Raw genomic sequence first — 16,685 nt, 5'->3', positions numbered from 1 at the left:
GTATGTGATGTTGATCCTTTGATTTCTGCAAGTAGGAATTATTTTTATTTGATTACTTGAAGCTACTGGCATTTAAGTCTGTTTTTCTACATGTTAAGGTAACTTGTTTGAAATAGCAAATGTTTCTGGGCCATTATATAATTGTAGAAAAAGACTATGTGAGTAGTTCTCACAACTGGTTATTTGTCTATGTTAACTCATGCAGGTCTCCAAAGACATTTTTGTCTTGATTATATCCCTGACCTACAAAATCAGAATCCCCCCCCCCTTTTTTTGGCAGACAACTATTGAGTATCCAAAGGGCACTATTTTAGATAGCCTGACCTTCACCTTTTGTTCCAAAGGTAGAATGGGGTGCAGTTGTGGAGTTGGCATACCAGTGTATACTTCTTCAAGGATGAAGAATATTTCGAAGAGCAGAATGCATACCTAAATCACATAGATCAAATTCTCTTCCTACTCGACTAACTGAAGGTTTTGTACACAGTTGGAATTCACTAAAACTTTTTAAAATTATTATGTTGGATCCAGCATTGTGTCACAGTGGGTTAAACAAAAAGAAGATTTTTCTCTCCCTCGCTCTCCACTGTACCCCTCTCTCCCTGTAACTATGATTTTTAAATAAATACATCTATTTTTAAAGAAAAACATTTTTTAAAAGTGTATTAACTTTTGATTGAGATAATGTGAATCAATGTTTTATTGGGGCTGTGATTTGAATCTTTTTGTTATTGTTACTATCCTCTAGGATGGAAAGAAGAAGTTTGACAAGGAGAGTGAAAAATACTATTCTATTCTTGACAAGCATTTAAATTTGTCTGCAAAGAAAAAGGAGTCTCATTTGCAAGAGGTAAGCTTTTCCGACTGACACATAAAAAAGGCATTAAGTCATGTGAAATCAAAATTTCCAAAGACAGAAGTTGCTGAAAACTTGTTTTGTCTTAATAAAATAATGACAGTAATAACAGCTAACTTAATTAAGTACTCATGGGAAGGTACCTGATGCACATTATGACAACTGTATTAATTCTTCCAAGTAAAAGATAGTATTTCTTTCAACAATGAGAAATATTGAAGCAAGCTTCTCTTTCTTCTTTAGGGATATGGCTTAGAGAGGTAAGGCCTATTAAGTCACATCATGTCCTTTGAATTGCATTTCACATAATTACAGTATTACTGTTGAGCCTTTACTTCAGCGTGGAGGGAAAAAGATAGATGAGTATACATGATTCATTTTTTGAAAATTTGTTTATGTACTTGAAAAGCAGAGTTGCACACCCACCGAAGGAGGGAACAAGAAAAGGAGGGAGGCAGAGGGAGAAAAAAAATCGCTTACTTGCATGTGCTGTTTGTTTCACTCTCCAACTGTCCCAAATAGACATTGTGTGGCCAGGCCTAAACTAGGAGCCAGGAATTCAGTCTTGGTTTCCTGCAGAGATGGAAGGGGCTCAGGAACTTGACCACATTCTGCTGCTTTCCAAGATGCACTAGCAGAAAACTGAGTCGGAAACATTGTATCCAGGCCTTGAACCAGTGTCAGCTTAACTGACTATGCTACAATGCTGGCCCCAATTGTATTTTTTTATTATTATATTATGATACAGTTTCATAGACTCAGGACTTTCCGCTCTTCTCCTCTCCAATACTCCCCCCCCCCCACTGATTTCCCCTATGTTATTAAAATGGTAGTGTCCTTCAAGAAAGAGTCCTAAGGACCTTTCTGCTATTGAAGAGTACCCTGACGTTGTAGGTATAGACAATGGCAGAAAATCCAGCATCCTATTGTCAGGCTGTATTTAAGTTTCATTGGGAACCCATCTTTGACTTGGAAGTAGTGATGCATACTGCATTGTATCTTTGCATCTCAATATGATAGTCTCTATTACATACTTTCTTTGCAACTATTTTGTTTAAGAGCAAATGGATAAAAATATTTTGTTGTTGTATCACAGGTAAACAGACTATTTCTTTCTATTGTCTGAAATATCTTCTATTTAATCCTCCCCATCTGGTATTGCTTTCATCATAATTAGTCAAATCAATAGTAGTCCTTTTTCTAGTAAATATGTATGGGAAAATATCACACTCCCTGCCATTGTCTCTTTAGCACCAATAAAACCAAGGCGTGGCAGCTTCACACTTTCTCAGTATAAAATGGAGTAAGCTATGAGTTGGGTCTTATTGTAGTGCTTTCTGCTGATGTCTAGGACTTCCAAGGAAGCTAGCATCTGCTGAGTCTCCTTGAATCTCCACTTTCTCTCTTGAGGCTTTTATATGTCAACAGAGAACCTCTTTTGAATTTATCATCTAGTCCTCCTCTCAGCACAGCTTGCCCTTACCACAGCCTCTTCCTTTTCTCCATGCTGTTTAAGTTTAACCCAGTCTTCTGCTCTTCTAATGACCTTTATTTCTCTGGCTTCCAAGTTTGGATCAATGCATGCCCTACAAATTAAAATTTTACAATGATTTTACAGCTTCAGAAGGGAACAGAAATGTTGTTTTGGTGTTCGATTCTTTTTTTTCTTTCTCACTCTTGTTAAGTTCATCTTATTATTTAAAAATATTTGAAGACTGAACATTCCGCCTACTGGTTAAGGTGCTTACATCATGTATCTGAGGGTGTGTTCAATTCAAGCAAGTCCTGACTCTACCTTTCCGCGAGTGAAGGCTCTGGGTGCTAAAGGTGATGGCTTAAATGATCAGGCTCCTGCTTCTCATATGGAAGATCTGGGACAGACAGTAATGAAGAGCTGCCATCCCCTTGGGTCATTCCCTACATACTCACAAAAGCCAGGGCTGAATCATTAGGAACTGAATCCAGGTCCCCTAGGTGTGTAGAAAGCAGACAACTATTTAAGCATGACCTATTATCTTTGCTCCTCCCACCTCCTCCTCTCACCTCACTGCAGTTCCGAATAGGCAGGAAGCTAGAATGGGGAGTAGAGCCAAGACTTGAACTCAGGCACTTCAGTATGGAATACAGGCATCTTAACGGCCATCTTAACCTCTATGCCAAATGAACATGAGTCCATTTTAATCTCTGCCTTCTGTTAGTAGCATATGCTATTAAAGTAGTATGATTTAAGATATAATTCGGTGCTTCCAGAAAGTTTTTGTGGCTAAAGTGAAATGGAAGACAATCTGCTATGCTAGTTTTTTTTTTACTGCTTGCTGTCATTTAATATAATGTTTCATGTTCAAAGTGCTTAACATGCTCACATTTCTCCTTGTATATTGCACTACAATAAACCTGCTAGAGAATGGAGGCATGGATGATGTGGAGATAGCTCTGGGCAGGAGAGTATCCCTAGTTACCAACCATGAACCATCATCTGTCCTGCTGAGGATTCTGGACAGTTGCCCTATTAAAAATTGATAGTCTCAACGCCAAGGGTGAGTTTTAGAGTCTCTAACAAATTATTTTCCTTGGCAAACAGGAGAAGCCACCCTTAGACAATGCATTACTTAAACCATTGCGAGGAAATAATAACTTCACTCTAATTTTAAGTGCTCCAGAGTATGTGTTTCAATATTTTCTGAAAATTGGGGGAATCTCAACTGAACTTGAACTGTGGTTATGCAACAAGGTGGAGGAATCCACCATGGTGGGAGGGTTTGGGGAGGGGTGGGGAGAATCCAAGTACGTATGAAACTGTGTCACATAATACAATGTAATTAATGAATTAAAAATAATAAATAAAAAATATGTATATAAAATATTTTCTGAAAACATAGCTCAGTGTTTAATCCTTTCCTTGCTAGTGGCCCTCAGTTCCTTAGGCTACGGTGTAACGTAATGTTCATTCTGTTTTTGTATATAATTGGAGGCTGAAAAAGAGTATGACACAGTGACATCCTTCTCCCACCTCACCTCAGAAACACACAAATGAGCAGGCACATCTTTTCTAACTAGATCACTCCTAATGCAGCACATTACAGCAGGACACGTTGTAGTAAAGCATATCACTGGGGATATATAACGTATACAAAAAACAAACTGGCTTGTTCTGCCTTCCTTCAGGAATCATTGATGCTGTAGGGAAATGCTGCCAAGAAACTAATTTTTACTTCAGTGACATGGCAGAAGGAGTCATTGGTCCCTTTCCAGAGCAGCCTGGGTCCTTCTGTCAGTACCAAGCTTGTTAACTTGTCCTCCCAAAGACCCCGTGGTGCTTTCTCAGCTGTACAGCTGACTGCTTATTCATTCTGCTCATGGAAAATAAGTGTCTGCCCATTTCCAGAACTAAATTGAAGGGTCAGCTTAGGTTGACACAAATCTAAGGCCATCGATTTGATGGGTCATTGGAGGGTACAACTAGAGAATTGGAAACAAACTTGTCAAGATTATAGGTTTTACAGTGCATGAAAAGAATTTGTATTTGATGTATGAATGAATAATTCTTTCATAACAATAAAAATATAATGAAGGGAATCATGAAGACCTGAATGTGCAGATATAAATAATTTCTAAAAACTTTAAGCTAAATAAAAAGTCAAAGTAATAGAGAGTTCAAACATCTTACGATGTGGCAGTACCAGCTCTTATGTGGCAAACGTATTTACTGGCCAATGTGAAGAAAGATACAAACCTTTGAGTGGGAAAAAAGACAATGGACTCAAGACAAGGTGTTCACCAAAAAGTGAAAATAAGCTATAATAAATACTTCGAGTTTGTAAGTCAAATGTTTTTAAAACAATACCAATTAATGATAAAAGGACATTTTGAGCATATTAGGAGTCAATACTGTGTTCATCCTCATGCCATATGGATTCAGCTGCCACTTGCAGTACTGCTGTTGCATTTAGGCACCAGTTCAAGTCCAAGAAGCTCCTCTGCTGATATGGCTCTCTGATAATGTGTCTGGAAAAGCAGTGGAAGGTTGCCAAAGTGCTGAGACCTATCCATCTACATGAAGACCTGGAAGAAGCTTCTATCTCATGACTTTGGCCTGGCTTAGCCCCAGCCACTGTGGCCATTTGGGGAGTAAGTGGTGGATGGAAGACCTTTCTCTCTGTGTCTCCTTCTGTTTCCTTCTCTGTACCTCTGCCTTTCAAACAAATAAATAGTAGTAATAAAAATAATAAAGTTTTGAAAGATAATTCCCGTTGTTATTATGGGAAACAGGGCATCCATTTGTAGCTCTGGTGGATACATAAAGAACTCAGTGATACTGGGGGTCACTATGGTGTTAAGCCACTGCCTGCAAACTAGCACCTCATAGAGGGGTGAGGGTTCAAGTCTCAGTTTCTCTACTTCTGAATCAGTTTCCTGCTAACATGCTGATAAAGCAGTGGAAGGTGAACCATGGCCTTGTCTCCCCCCTGGGACATCCAGATAGAGTTCTTGGCTCTTGGCTTCAACTTTGTCTGCGTTACCTATTGTGGCCAGTTAGGGATTGGACCAGCATATAGATCTGTGTCTCCAAATCCCTGTCTCACTCTCTGCCTTCCAAAACGTTTTTTGAAAAACAGAAATCAGTTATTCTTGAGGTAAATTTGACACTACGTTTAAACAAAACTTAAATATATACATGATTGAGATGAATCTCATTAATAGGAAAATAATAAAAAAGGTATAAAACATAAGGATAAACATAACTTTTTAAAATTTTTATTTATTGATTTGGAAGGCAGAATTACAAAGAAAGATATATACATATACCTTCCATCCACTGGTTCACTTCTCAAACAGTCAGAATGGCCAGAACTGGGTCTGAACCAGGACCCAGGAGCTCCTTCCAGGTATCCTGCATGGGTGAGGGAACCTAGCAGTTGGGCCATCCTTTGCTGCTTTGCTAGGTATATTAGCAGGGAACTGGTTTGGAAGTATTAACAATATAGACTCAAGAGAGGACACATATGGGAAGCCAGTGCCACAGGCAGCAGCTTTACCTACTATGCCAGAGTGCCAGTCCCATATAAACTGAATAAATACATTGAATCAAGAATTATTCACAATACAAATATTTTTGGTAAACAAACAACTATAATTGGACTAAAATGGAGTGTTATGATTTTTAAAACTTTTTAAAATTTTTAAAAAATTTTTCAAGACATGAAATAGAAAATTGTGCAAAGGAAAAAAAATTTAATCAAACTGTACAATTATATCCCAGGTTTGTGTTAAAGTAAGTTTGTGCAACTATGTGTATTTTACCATTAATATTTCAATAGTGGAATTTAATTTATCTTTACATTTTCCTGTCCTAGAAGTGAATAACAAATAAATGTGCACAGGTGAATATTTATTTCTTTTATAAATGTAAGAGAAACTAACAAGAATGTGAATTCCTTTCAGAAATCTATGTTTTTGTTTTCTAATTATTAAAGACTGGTTTTAACAGGTTCCTCTTTTCCTCACCTGTTATAAGAAGCAGGACTTTGCGTTGCCATCTCTTAGTGATTCAATATAATCTTTACCCATCACCATTTTCCCAAATGGCTCCCATTTCTCATTTCATTAGTTATCTGTTATAGTGACATTATTTCTAGTGACAGACTTATCTTCAACTTTCCCTGTGTTTTTCACAAGGGCATTTTCAACATATCTTTCTTGCTGTGATACATCAAACACCTTTGCCCTTGCCTGTTAAGAGACCTTATGTTTGCAAGCACTCAACCCTACCACGTACACAGTGTATTCTGTACTGTTCTCATGTTAGCCTTGAAATGCAGTTAGCTTGTTGTCTGTACCTGGTCCAGGTTTTTACAATATCTGCAAGATGAGGTCTATACTCATTCAATCTTTTCTGCCTTAAATGTCATCTCGTTTGGGTTGGATTGTCCTAATCCAGACCATTAATCACAAACTTTTGTTGGATGTAAACATAGCTTCTCTTTTTGCTGATGCTCTTCCCTCCCTCAAACCCTTTTCATTTTGTCTCCACTTACTCTTTCTTCAGAAACCAGCTTAAGTCTTTTCTCCCCTGGGAATGAATCAACAAGCACCACTGATGCCATTCCCCTTACTTTCAACTCAGAGCTTATTGGAGTTAGGGAGGAATTTGGGTATCTGGAGAGCCATATGGTTTTCCTGTGAAATTAATTCAGTTTCTGACTTTACAGTCCCTTTTGCCGTGTAAACAGCAGTTTACACCTGTTGTTCCAGCATACTTATTACTAGTACTCTCCTTCAGTTTTAAAATTGTCCCAGTTCGAATGATAAATCATATGGTTATCCTACTTACCTGGCATAAAATAGCATCAGTCTCTGGCAAGTTTAATACCAAGTATTTACTTATGAACTGCACAGTATGTGCTTATGTGCTGAAGTGTTTCATCCCAAATAAAGGAATGCCTTTCTAAATCCACTGGAAAGGAATTAAGCTGTCATATTCCTTAAGTCGTATACACCCTGGGTGACCTTGCAAAGCAGCTTTGGTGTATTGAATTTCAGTAGTCTATATCAGAGGTGATGAAAAGATTCACAGCTGGCCAATGGCAAGAATGATCATTTTCTTTTTTTGTCCTTTCTTTGCTGTTTTCCTTTTTGAGGTGTATGGGTGAGATGGTATAGTACAGCCAATAGGTTTCTGAAAACATGACTTCATAGTCTTGTGAAGGAGTCCAAATATGCCCCCAGTTTGGTGCCTTGCTAGAGGACCTCTCAAACAGTCCAATATATTTAGTTATTTTCATGGCTGTATTTTTTCAACAATGACAAAGAAATTCCATCAAAAGGAAAGTGTGCATGAGGCAGAGTTGGGAGGTAAGCAAGGTGCAATTTTGTGGGAGCTGGCTTTACACAGAAACATGGAGAGGCATGCTGAATTCCTCAGCAATGAATTGTGACTGCATGTGGGAAGTGCTATCTAGTTGTCTATCAGGAAAACTCATTAGACACCCAGTGCCCAGAGTCTTTATTAGCAGTTGGTCATAGAGGCACCTGTGCTTGGCCTGTGCCCAAATTCCAAACTCCCAGAAGGAACAAAGTATTCTGCTTATGCTATGTTAAATGCACCATTTAGGTATAGTGAGGCTCTTGTCTGAATATGGGAAGCATCTGACATTCTCATTGCCAAACAGTAGCAATGGGCCCACCTTGTAAGCAGATCTTTTAAGATAGCTGTCTGGGCTGCTCTGCTACTGCTTCTGAATAGCTTGTTGACTATAAATAATCATTTTAGGCTCTTAAAATGTCTCAATTTTAGCTTCTTACCGTGCGCTATGCATCTCAATCAATGACATTAGCTTTTAAAGTAAATAAAACCTTAAAAATGTAGAATAGAATGCTACCTCTGAAACTGAAATTATCCTTGTGTCTGTTACACCTTGTGCAAACTGATGTTTGTGCTTTTTGTTTGCACTTCTTGTTTCATCTCCTGCATTCAGTGATGCTTAGTTTGTGGTTTGAAACTATGTACATTACAGATATACACTCTATACACTACAAGCATCAGCTAATATGCTAAAATCACTCCTTTCTCCCCCAAGAGTTGCTGGTTAAACATTGACTGGACTACCACCATTTATTTCTCGTTATTATTGTAATTCATTGTGCATTTTTGGGTAGCTGACCTTTTTTTCTTCCAAGGGCCATTTGGATATTTATAGCATCATTTGTGGACCATGCAAAATTGTCGACTTAAAAATCTGCCTGCTGTAGATTTATTGAATTTCAGGTCCAACCTGCACTTTCCTTGGCAGGGTCAGACCAAATGATTTCACTGGTATTACATAGCCTGCAGACGGGACGTTCCCCACTCCTGAAGTGATGAGTAAAAGAGAGATGATATATGTGGAATAGTAATTCTCTTTTTGTTGATTCCTTGATTTTCCTAAATGATCTTTGAGAGCCAAGAAGTTTTCAGTTAACATCTCCTGCCGTATTTAGATATTATTCATGTATACCAGTATTAGTTGAAAAACTTGTACTTCTAAACTTTAAAAACTCAAGTGAGTCACTGATATGGTTTATTTATTGTTATAAATAAAAATGTGTACTAAGCTTACACTGTTGTTTTTAAAGGAGCTCCAAATGAAATGTTAAGATGCTGCTATCCAAGGTGAAAAACTTTCAGTTTTTGCCAGTGTTTTCTGTGCGATAATCATTGTAAATGATGGCATACCATTTTTCTGTTCATAAATTAATGTTAATGAATAGTTAGTTTGCCCTGGAACCCCTTCTTTTCATCTGCTTTCATTATTATAAGCTGGCAGCAAGGAGTGCATACCGCGCAAGGAAAGGCAATATCATGTCTCTGTTGAATCAGTCACTTCCACAAAGTACATCTGATGATGACAGTGGACATTGAAGAATGAGGAGAAGCAAGTCAGGAAGACAATGACATTATCTCAGTAACACTCTCCCACATTTTATCAATAGAATTCTCTTGCAAACAGAAAGAGTAATGGACCTGACATACAGGAAACTTCATTCATCAGGGCAGAGTCAATGACTCCTTTTTTCCTGCTCTACTAGCAGCATTATCCTTCCAAGAGTGTTCCTTAAGGTTGTGGCCCTCTTGGTTTTCCCTGGCACATCTCCCATTAGAAAAACTCAGAGTTACTATCCAGTAACCAAGATCTAATAGCTCTTCTGTAAATTCTTTTTTTTTTTTTTTTTGCATGTAAAGAGTATTCTGTGTGAATGTATCTCTATTAAAATATTAAAGGAAGGGCTATAATAAATATTTCATAAAAACGTTTTACAAGATTTTTTAAGATTTACTTACTTTTTTATTGGAAAGGCATATATACAGAACAGAGGAGAGACAAAGAGAAAGATCTTCCGCTGATTCACTCCCCAAATGGCCACAATTGTTGGAGCTGAGCTGATCCAAACCAAAGCCAGGAGCCGGAGCCTCTTCTGGGTCTCCCACACGAGTGCACGGTCCCAGGGTTTTGGGCCATCCTCGACTGCTTTCCCAGGCCAAAAGCAGGGAGCTGAATGGGAAGCGGGGCCACCGGGATTAGAATTGGTGCCCATATGGGATCCCGGCCAAGCAAAGCAAGGACTTAAGCCGCTAGGCTACTGTGCCTGGCACAAGAATTAATTTGTTAATAAAGGCTTCAAAGTAGGACAAGAATACATTCTGTCTACATTTAACCACCAATAATCCCTCTCTGTGTCTGCTTTGCCTTTGTTTTCCTCTTTAGGCAGATACGCAGATTGACAGAGAACATCAAAACTTCTATGAAGCATCTTTGGAATATGTATTTAAAATCCAAGAGGTTCAAGAGAAAAAGAAGTTTGAGTTTGTTGAGCCGGTAAGTTTTAGATTCCTTGTAAAATACTAGTCCAGAAAAACCTATTAAAAAACTGAACGGAGATTTTTGGTTAAAAATATAAAGATCATAGGGCAGGTATGAGTAGATGGAAGGCAGTTTGGGGACAGTGAAAATCTTATGTGTGCCACTGTAAGGATAGAATAATGCCATGCATTTGTCAGTATGCATAGGAGGGATTGGCCAAAACAAATCCTAACGTAAGCCAGACTTCAGTTAATGGTGTGTCAATATTGGCTCATCAACTCTAGCAAATGTACTACAGAAATGCCAGAAGTTAGTAACTGAAATAACAACCGTTTAGGGGAATGCAGGGTGGGGGGTGTGGATGAATAGAGCAGCCAAGTGCATACTTACAGGAGTTCTCTGTGATTTCCCCTCCAATTGTTCTATAAATGTGAAATTACTCTCAAAACAAAATATATATTTTAAAGGTTGTGCATTATCCATAAATGGTGAGTAGAGTTCACCCCTAGCATGGCACATCTAGCAAACCTTCAGATGAAGAGAGAAATTTAAGGACCTCTTTCTCCCTTTGTTTTATGCCCCTTCCTTGCTAAGCTATAATATGCCTGACTTTCCTATGAAGTCATTTATTTTCCTAAGTTAGTGTAAAAATTAATGGATTCCCTAATGTAAACTGCATTACAGAAAAGAACAGGTGGCTGGTTTTTATAAGCTTACTTCATTTTCTTGGCATTTTTAGAAAATGATACCCACACATATTACAATATTCCCTGAGCAAGCATCTTCATAAGATGGCATCTATGATGAATAAAGATAAGCTTTAGAGTCAAGGTAATGCTATAATACATTTGAAGGTACTTTAAAAAGTTAACAAAGTATGGAACCAAAAGCTAAATTTGATGGAAAAAATAATTCTATATTTAAAAATTAATTCTTCATAATATACTTTTGAAAGCCCTTTTCTTATAAGGGTATATGTTATATATATATATATATATATATGGAGATATATATACACACACACATACATACATATATATATATATATCCCCATGAGAGAAGAATTCAGAGTTAATAAATACATCAGTAATCAAATATCTGATCTAACCCATTATTTTCCTCTGACGTGTTTCAAAAATACCTTTTAGGGGCCAACATTGCAGGGCAGTGGGTTAAGCCACTGTCTAATTTCAGCATCTCATGAATACCTGTTTGAGTCCCAGCTCCTCTGCCTCTCATCCAGCTCTTTGCTGGTGTGCCAGGGAAAGCAGCAGCAGATGGCCTAGGTACTTAGACCCCTCTTGGCCATCTGGGGGCCGTGAATGGAAACTGAGACAGAGCAAAGTCTGCAGACAACTTGAGTCTCTCCCTGGCTCCCAGGACTTCCTGTCCTCTGTAAACTAGAGAGCTGGCAAGTTTGTAAGACCAGTCCTTCAGCCAGCAGGATTAAGGAACTAAGAGACTGGGGCTCAGGGATTTAACTTTTACCTTTTATTTGGGATAACTGACTTAAGTCTAAAATTTGTTTCCCAAACGTCTAAATCCTTAAATCTCATTGAATGAATTGGTTACTTCTTATGTTATTGACTCTTTGAGAACATAATTCAACTTTTATGGCATAGGGGAACTTTTGAAGCTGAGAGGATCCTGTACAGCTGGGCAACCACCAAGTTTGAGGAGGAAGCCCACTGCTTACAATTCTTACCCATTTTCCCATTGCCAGGTTCTGCCCCAGAATCTCCCTGTGAGTTTTGAAGCCTCAGTACTCAGTGACAAAATTCTTCCGTAACACCTGCCTTCTGGAATTTGTGCATCTGCCAGGGACTCCCATTGACTCTGCCACTTTCCCATTATCTTATTCTTTTCCTTCAAATCCTGTGCCCATGATTTGTGTTGTTTTGTCCCTCTGCACGTGGGAACCTTTCTCCTTAGTCAGGGTCGCCATTTCCCTAAGTCTGTTTTTATGTCCCGTCCCGCCTGGGAGAAGTTGAACCTTGCCGTTTTTTAAGATGCCTTCAGATGTGTAAAGAGAGGATTGTAACATACTTTGCTCACAGGTGTTGAAGGAATGATGAAAATTTATGAATTCCTGTTAAAATGCATGTAGACAAGTGGGGTGATTCCTCAGCTGAAGTGCATTTTCTTCCTTGCTTCTACCATATCCCAAACTCTGGTATTCTGATAAATCTTCCATAATGCATGCTTTTCTTATGGCACTACAGTTAAAAATCATTGTTGAATTTATCCTTCTTCCAAAATATTTTCTTGATTGCTGTGTTTTTCCTACCAGAGTGTCTAGCCAACCCATGTTGAACTCAGTTTAGTCTTGTCCTCATTTCTAGCCTCACCACTGGAATGCTACTCATTTCTCATTTCAGTAATGAGAGACTAGAAATAGGCGTGATGAAACATAAACATGCAGCTTGACCCTTTCAAAGCACTTTGGAGAGATTCATGAATGTATTGGAAAGGCAAACTTACCAGGAAGGGAGAGACAGAGTGAAATCTTCCATCTACTGGTTCACTCCCCAAATATCCACAATAGCTGGAGCTGGGCCAGGCCAAAGCCAAAACCTCGGAACTCCATCTGGCTCTCACAAGGCTGAGGGGCCCAAGTCATAGACCATCCTCAGATACTTTTCCTTCCCAGATTCAGGAGGTGCATCAGAAGTGGAGCAACTGGGACTTGAATCAGAGCCAATATATGATGCCAGTATTAGAAGTAGCAGCTTAATTCCCTGCACCACAGGGCTGGCCCCTCATCCTGATACGTTAGGTTACTGTTTTGCAAATTAATTTCGAGGAAAAGAAAGTTTTAAAGTGTCAAAAATAGCATTCTCTGGATATATGAATAATAACAAATCACATGAGAGCATGTTAATGTCTTAATTGTTTTTGTTCTAGTGAATTCCAATTTCTTTTGTATATTGTAGACATTTAACAGTCTGTTCTTATTTTAGCCCCCAAATAATTTAATAAATAAACAGTTAAATGAAGCAAATGTCCTATGGATGAGACCTAGCTCAAATAGATTGTAACATATCAAGTAGAATGACAATTCACAGTAAACAATGTTCTTCTTTTACATTGATATTATTGCTATTCTTATTTATTTGATAGGCAGGAAACCATAGACAAAGGACAGAGCTTCTACCTGCTGGTTCACTCCGTTAAGACTTGTAACAGCCTTATTTAAACCAGGCCAAAGCTGAAAGCCTGGAACTCAATCCATGTCTCCCACAGGGGTAGCGGAGATCTAAAATTATTTAAGCTAGATCTCCTGCTGCCTTCAAGGATCTGAATTACCTTAAGTCTGGAATAGGAAATGGGGCTTGGAAGCAAAACTAAATACTTCAGTATGGGCTGTGTGTGTCCCAAGCAACACCTTAATAGCTAAATCAAAGACTCATTCATATTGTGATATGTTTTATATAATTTTGCATTGTTTCACTTAATATCACTTTGGGGGTAGAATTGCTAAATGCATATGGGAATTATTTTTTAAAGATGTATTTTTACTAAAAAGGCAGATTTACAGAGAGAAGGAGACACAGAGGAGAAAGATCCTCCATCTGCTGGTTAACTGCCAAAATGAACACAAAGGCTGGAACTGAGCCAATCCAGAGACAGGAGCCTACCCCAGGCTTCCCATGTGGATTGAATGCAAGGTCCCAACACTTTGGGTTCTTCTCCCCTGCTTTCCCAGCCACAAGCAGGAAGTTAGATGGGATGTGGAACGGCCAGGAAACAAACTAGTACCCACATGGAATCCAGGCACTTACAATGGAAGGGTTAGCCAACTGAGCCATCTTGCCAGGTCCTGAATGTGGGAATTCTATGTTTAATCATTTGAGGAATCACTAGACTGTTTTCTAGAGTTACTATGCTATGTTACATTCTCACAGTAGTATATGAGGAGTTTAAATTTTCCACATCCTCAACAACACTTGCTGTTATCCCACTTTTTAGTCTAACCACATTAAAGATTATGAAATCTTACCTAACTTCCCTTTAAATTTCTAATTCCCCAATGATTTTCAAACCAAGAATCTTTTTTAAGTGTTTGTTAACCACACATTGTCTTCTTTAGAGAAATGTTTAGATTATTTAAAATATTTTCATTTACTAATTAATATTTATTACTGAGTTGTAAATAAGATTATATATTTTAGATGACAGTCTTTTATCAGAAAATGTGCAAGTATGTTTTCCCATTTTTTTAAATTTTTCTTTTAGTTTTTTTATTTTTTGACACCATTTATTGAGTCGAGTAGTTTTGAATTTTCATGGAGTCAACTAATTGTGTGTTCTTTGTGCTTTTCATATGTCTTTTCAAAGACAGGATGTGAAGATTTATTCTTGTATTTTCTTGGGATCTGTAGTTTGAATCTTAAGTTTAGATCTTCAGTCCATTTTTTGCGACTTTTGTGTGTATCATGAGATGTGAGTTCAGCTTAATTCATTTGCATTTGCTTGTCTAGTTGTCCAAGCACAGATTTTTGAAGAGAATGTTGTTGGTTCGTTATATGGTCTTCGCACAGTTGAAAATCTATTGATAATAGGTGGATGTAGATATACATATGTAGACATTTCATTCTGTTCCATGTCTTTACTTGCGCCAGTATCATACTATGGGGATTATTATTTGCTTTACATTAAGTTCTGAGATCAAGAAAAGTGAGTCATCCTACTATTTTAAAAAAAAAGATCTATTTATTTATATTTATTTGAGAATCAGATTTGCAGAGAGAATGAGAGACAGAGAGGAAGATCTTCCATCCACTGATTCATTCCCCACGTAGCTGCAACAGTCAGATCTGAGCCAATCTGAAGCCAGAGGCCTCTTCCAAGTCTCCCACACTGGTGCAGGGTCCCAAGGCTTTGGGCCGTCCTCAGCTGCTCTCCGAGACCTCAAGCAGGGAGCTGGATGGAAAGCGTGGCTGCCAGGATTAGAACCAGCACCCGTATGAGATCCTGCACATGCTGAGCGAGGACTTTGGCCACTTAGGCTACCACACTGGGCCTAATTGTCCTGGTTTTTAAAAAATAGTCTTTACTGTTCTTTTCTGTATGAATTTTAAAATTTACTTCTCAGCTACTACAAAAGTGTTAGAATTCTGAAGAAAAAAATGTGTGGACTGTAAATCCTATTTTACAAATACTAATATCTCAACAATTTTAAGTTTCCTAATTTGTGAACATGAGATATTTTACACTGATTTGGACTTTCTCTAATGCCTTTCTACAATGTTTTATATTTTCGGGCTATAAGTTTTGAATTTCTCTTGTTAAATTAAGTCCTAAGGATTGTATTTATTTTAAAGCTATTACAAAGATGATTGTTTTATTTTTAAATATTGATCTTTATTAATATAAGGAGTGCAGATTTCATGCACCATGCAGGTATAGTTCCTTGCAAGAAGACAGTCACACTCCTGTCACTCCTGTTACTCCTGTTACACTCCTGTCACTCCCCAGCTTCCTTGCGTATCTCTCCTTTCCTCCCTCTCTTCACCAGTATTTCCATAATCATAACTTGAATTCATTCTGTCTTAATAGGCTTAATTTGCCACTTAGTCATATATTCAACAAGTAAGAAGTAAAAATGCTACAAGCCACATTTCCACTGTAGTATAAACATGGACTGAAGACAATAATCCTATCTAAGTGACTATTTCGTTTCTATACTTTCTGTGTGTCTATGCTAGCTGCTACATATCAGAGAAAACATGTTTGTGTTTTTGAAATCGACTTATTTCAATAATTTAATGGTTTCTAGTTGTATCTGTTTTGTTGCAAAAGGCAAAATTTCATTTTTTAAGGCTGAATAATGTTCTGTAGTGTGTGTGTATATATATATATATATATATATATATATATATATATATATATATATATAAATAATTACCACATTTTCTTTAGCAAGTCAAGCTTTGATGGACATCTTAACTGATTTCCCATCTGAACTATTATGAGTTGAGCTGCAGTTATCATCAGCATACAAACAACCCCCATAGGCTAATTTCATTTTGTTTGGATAAATTCCCAGGAATAGGATGGCTGGATCATATCGTAAATCTATTTTAAGATATCTAAGGAACATCCATACTGCCTTCCATTGTAATAATTTACATTACCATCATCAGTGGATTGGAGTAATTTTCAATTCCTGATTTTTGAAAGAATTTGTTGTTTTTTGATTTTTCAATGATAAGCCACTTCAACCGTAAGGCTAGTTCTCTGATGACTAGTGATCCTGAGATCATCAGAATTTTGCTGATGATAATCAGATTGTATCGTTGTTACCAATTAAGGATGATCCCCAAAGTCAAAACATGATATTAAAGCAGGCATTTCACCTTAAAAGCAACAAGAAGAAACCAGTGACTGTAGAAAAACCAAAGCAAGATGCTAAGATACAAACAAATCACTGTGCTTCGGGCTTATCATGCCAGCATATGTCATCTTAGATTAATTCATTTAGGAAAGCT

General features: G+C 37.7%; 1 protein-coding gene across 2 annotated transcripts in view; it reads left to right on the top strand.

Moving 5' to 3' along the window:
* ARHGAP42 (Rho GTPase activating protein 42) overlaps window positions 1–16,685 on the top strand; it is a 270,695-nt gene that overhangs the window by 194,964 nt on the left and 59,046 nt on the right. For both annotated transcript variants that reach the window (XM_004585001.3, XM_058663994.1), the window contains exons 5-6: window positions 749–850; window positions 10,099–10,209. In XM_004585001.3, coding sequence (XP_004585058.2) covers window positions 749–850; window positions 10,099–10,209 — 213 coding nt within the window. The remainder of the gene's footprint in view (window positions 1–748; window positions 851–10,098; window positions 10,210–16,685) is intronic.

This window comes from Ochotona princeps, chromosome 4 (genome assembly GCF_030435755.1).
Source record: "Ochotona princeps isolate mOchPri1 chromosome 4, mOchPri1.hap1, whole genome shotgun sequence".
Lineage (NCBI taxonomy): Eukaryota > Metazoa > Chordata > Mammalia > Lagomorpha > Ochotonidae > Ochotona > Ochotona princeps.
The sequence above is the reverse complement of the archived record's forward strand: the minus strand, read 5'-3'. Positions and strand labels throughout refer to the sequence as shown.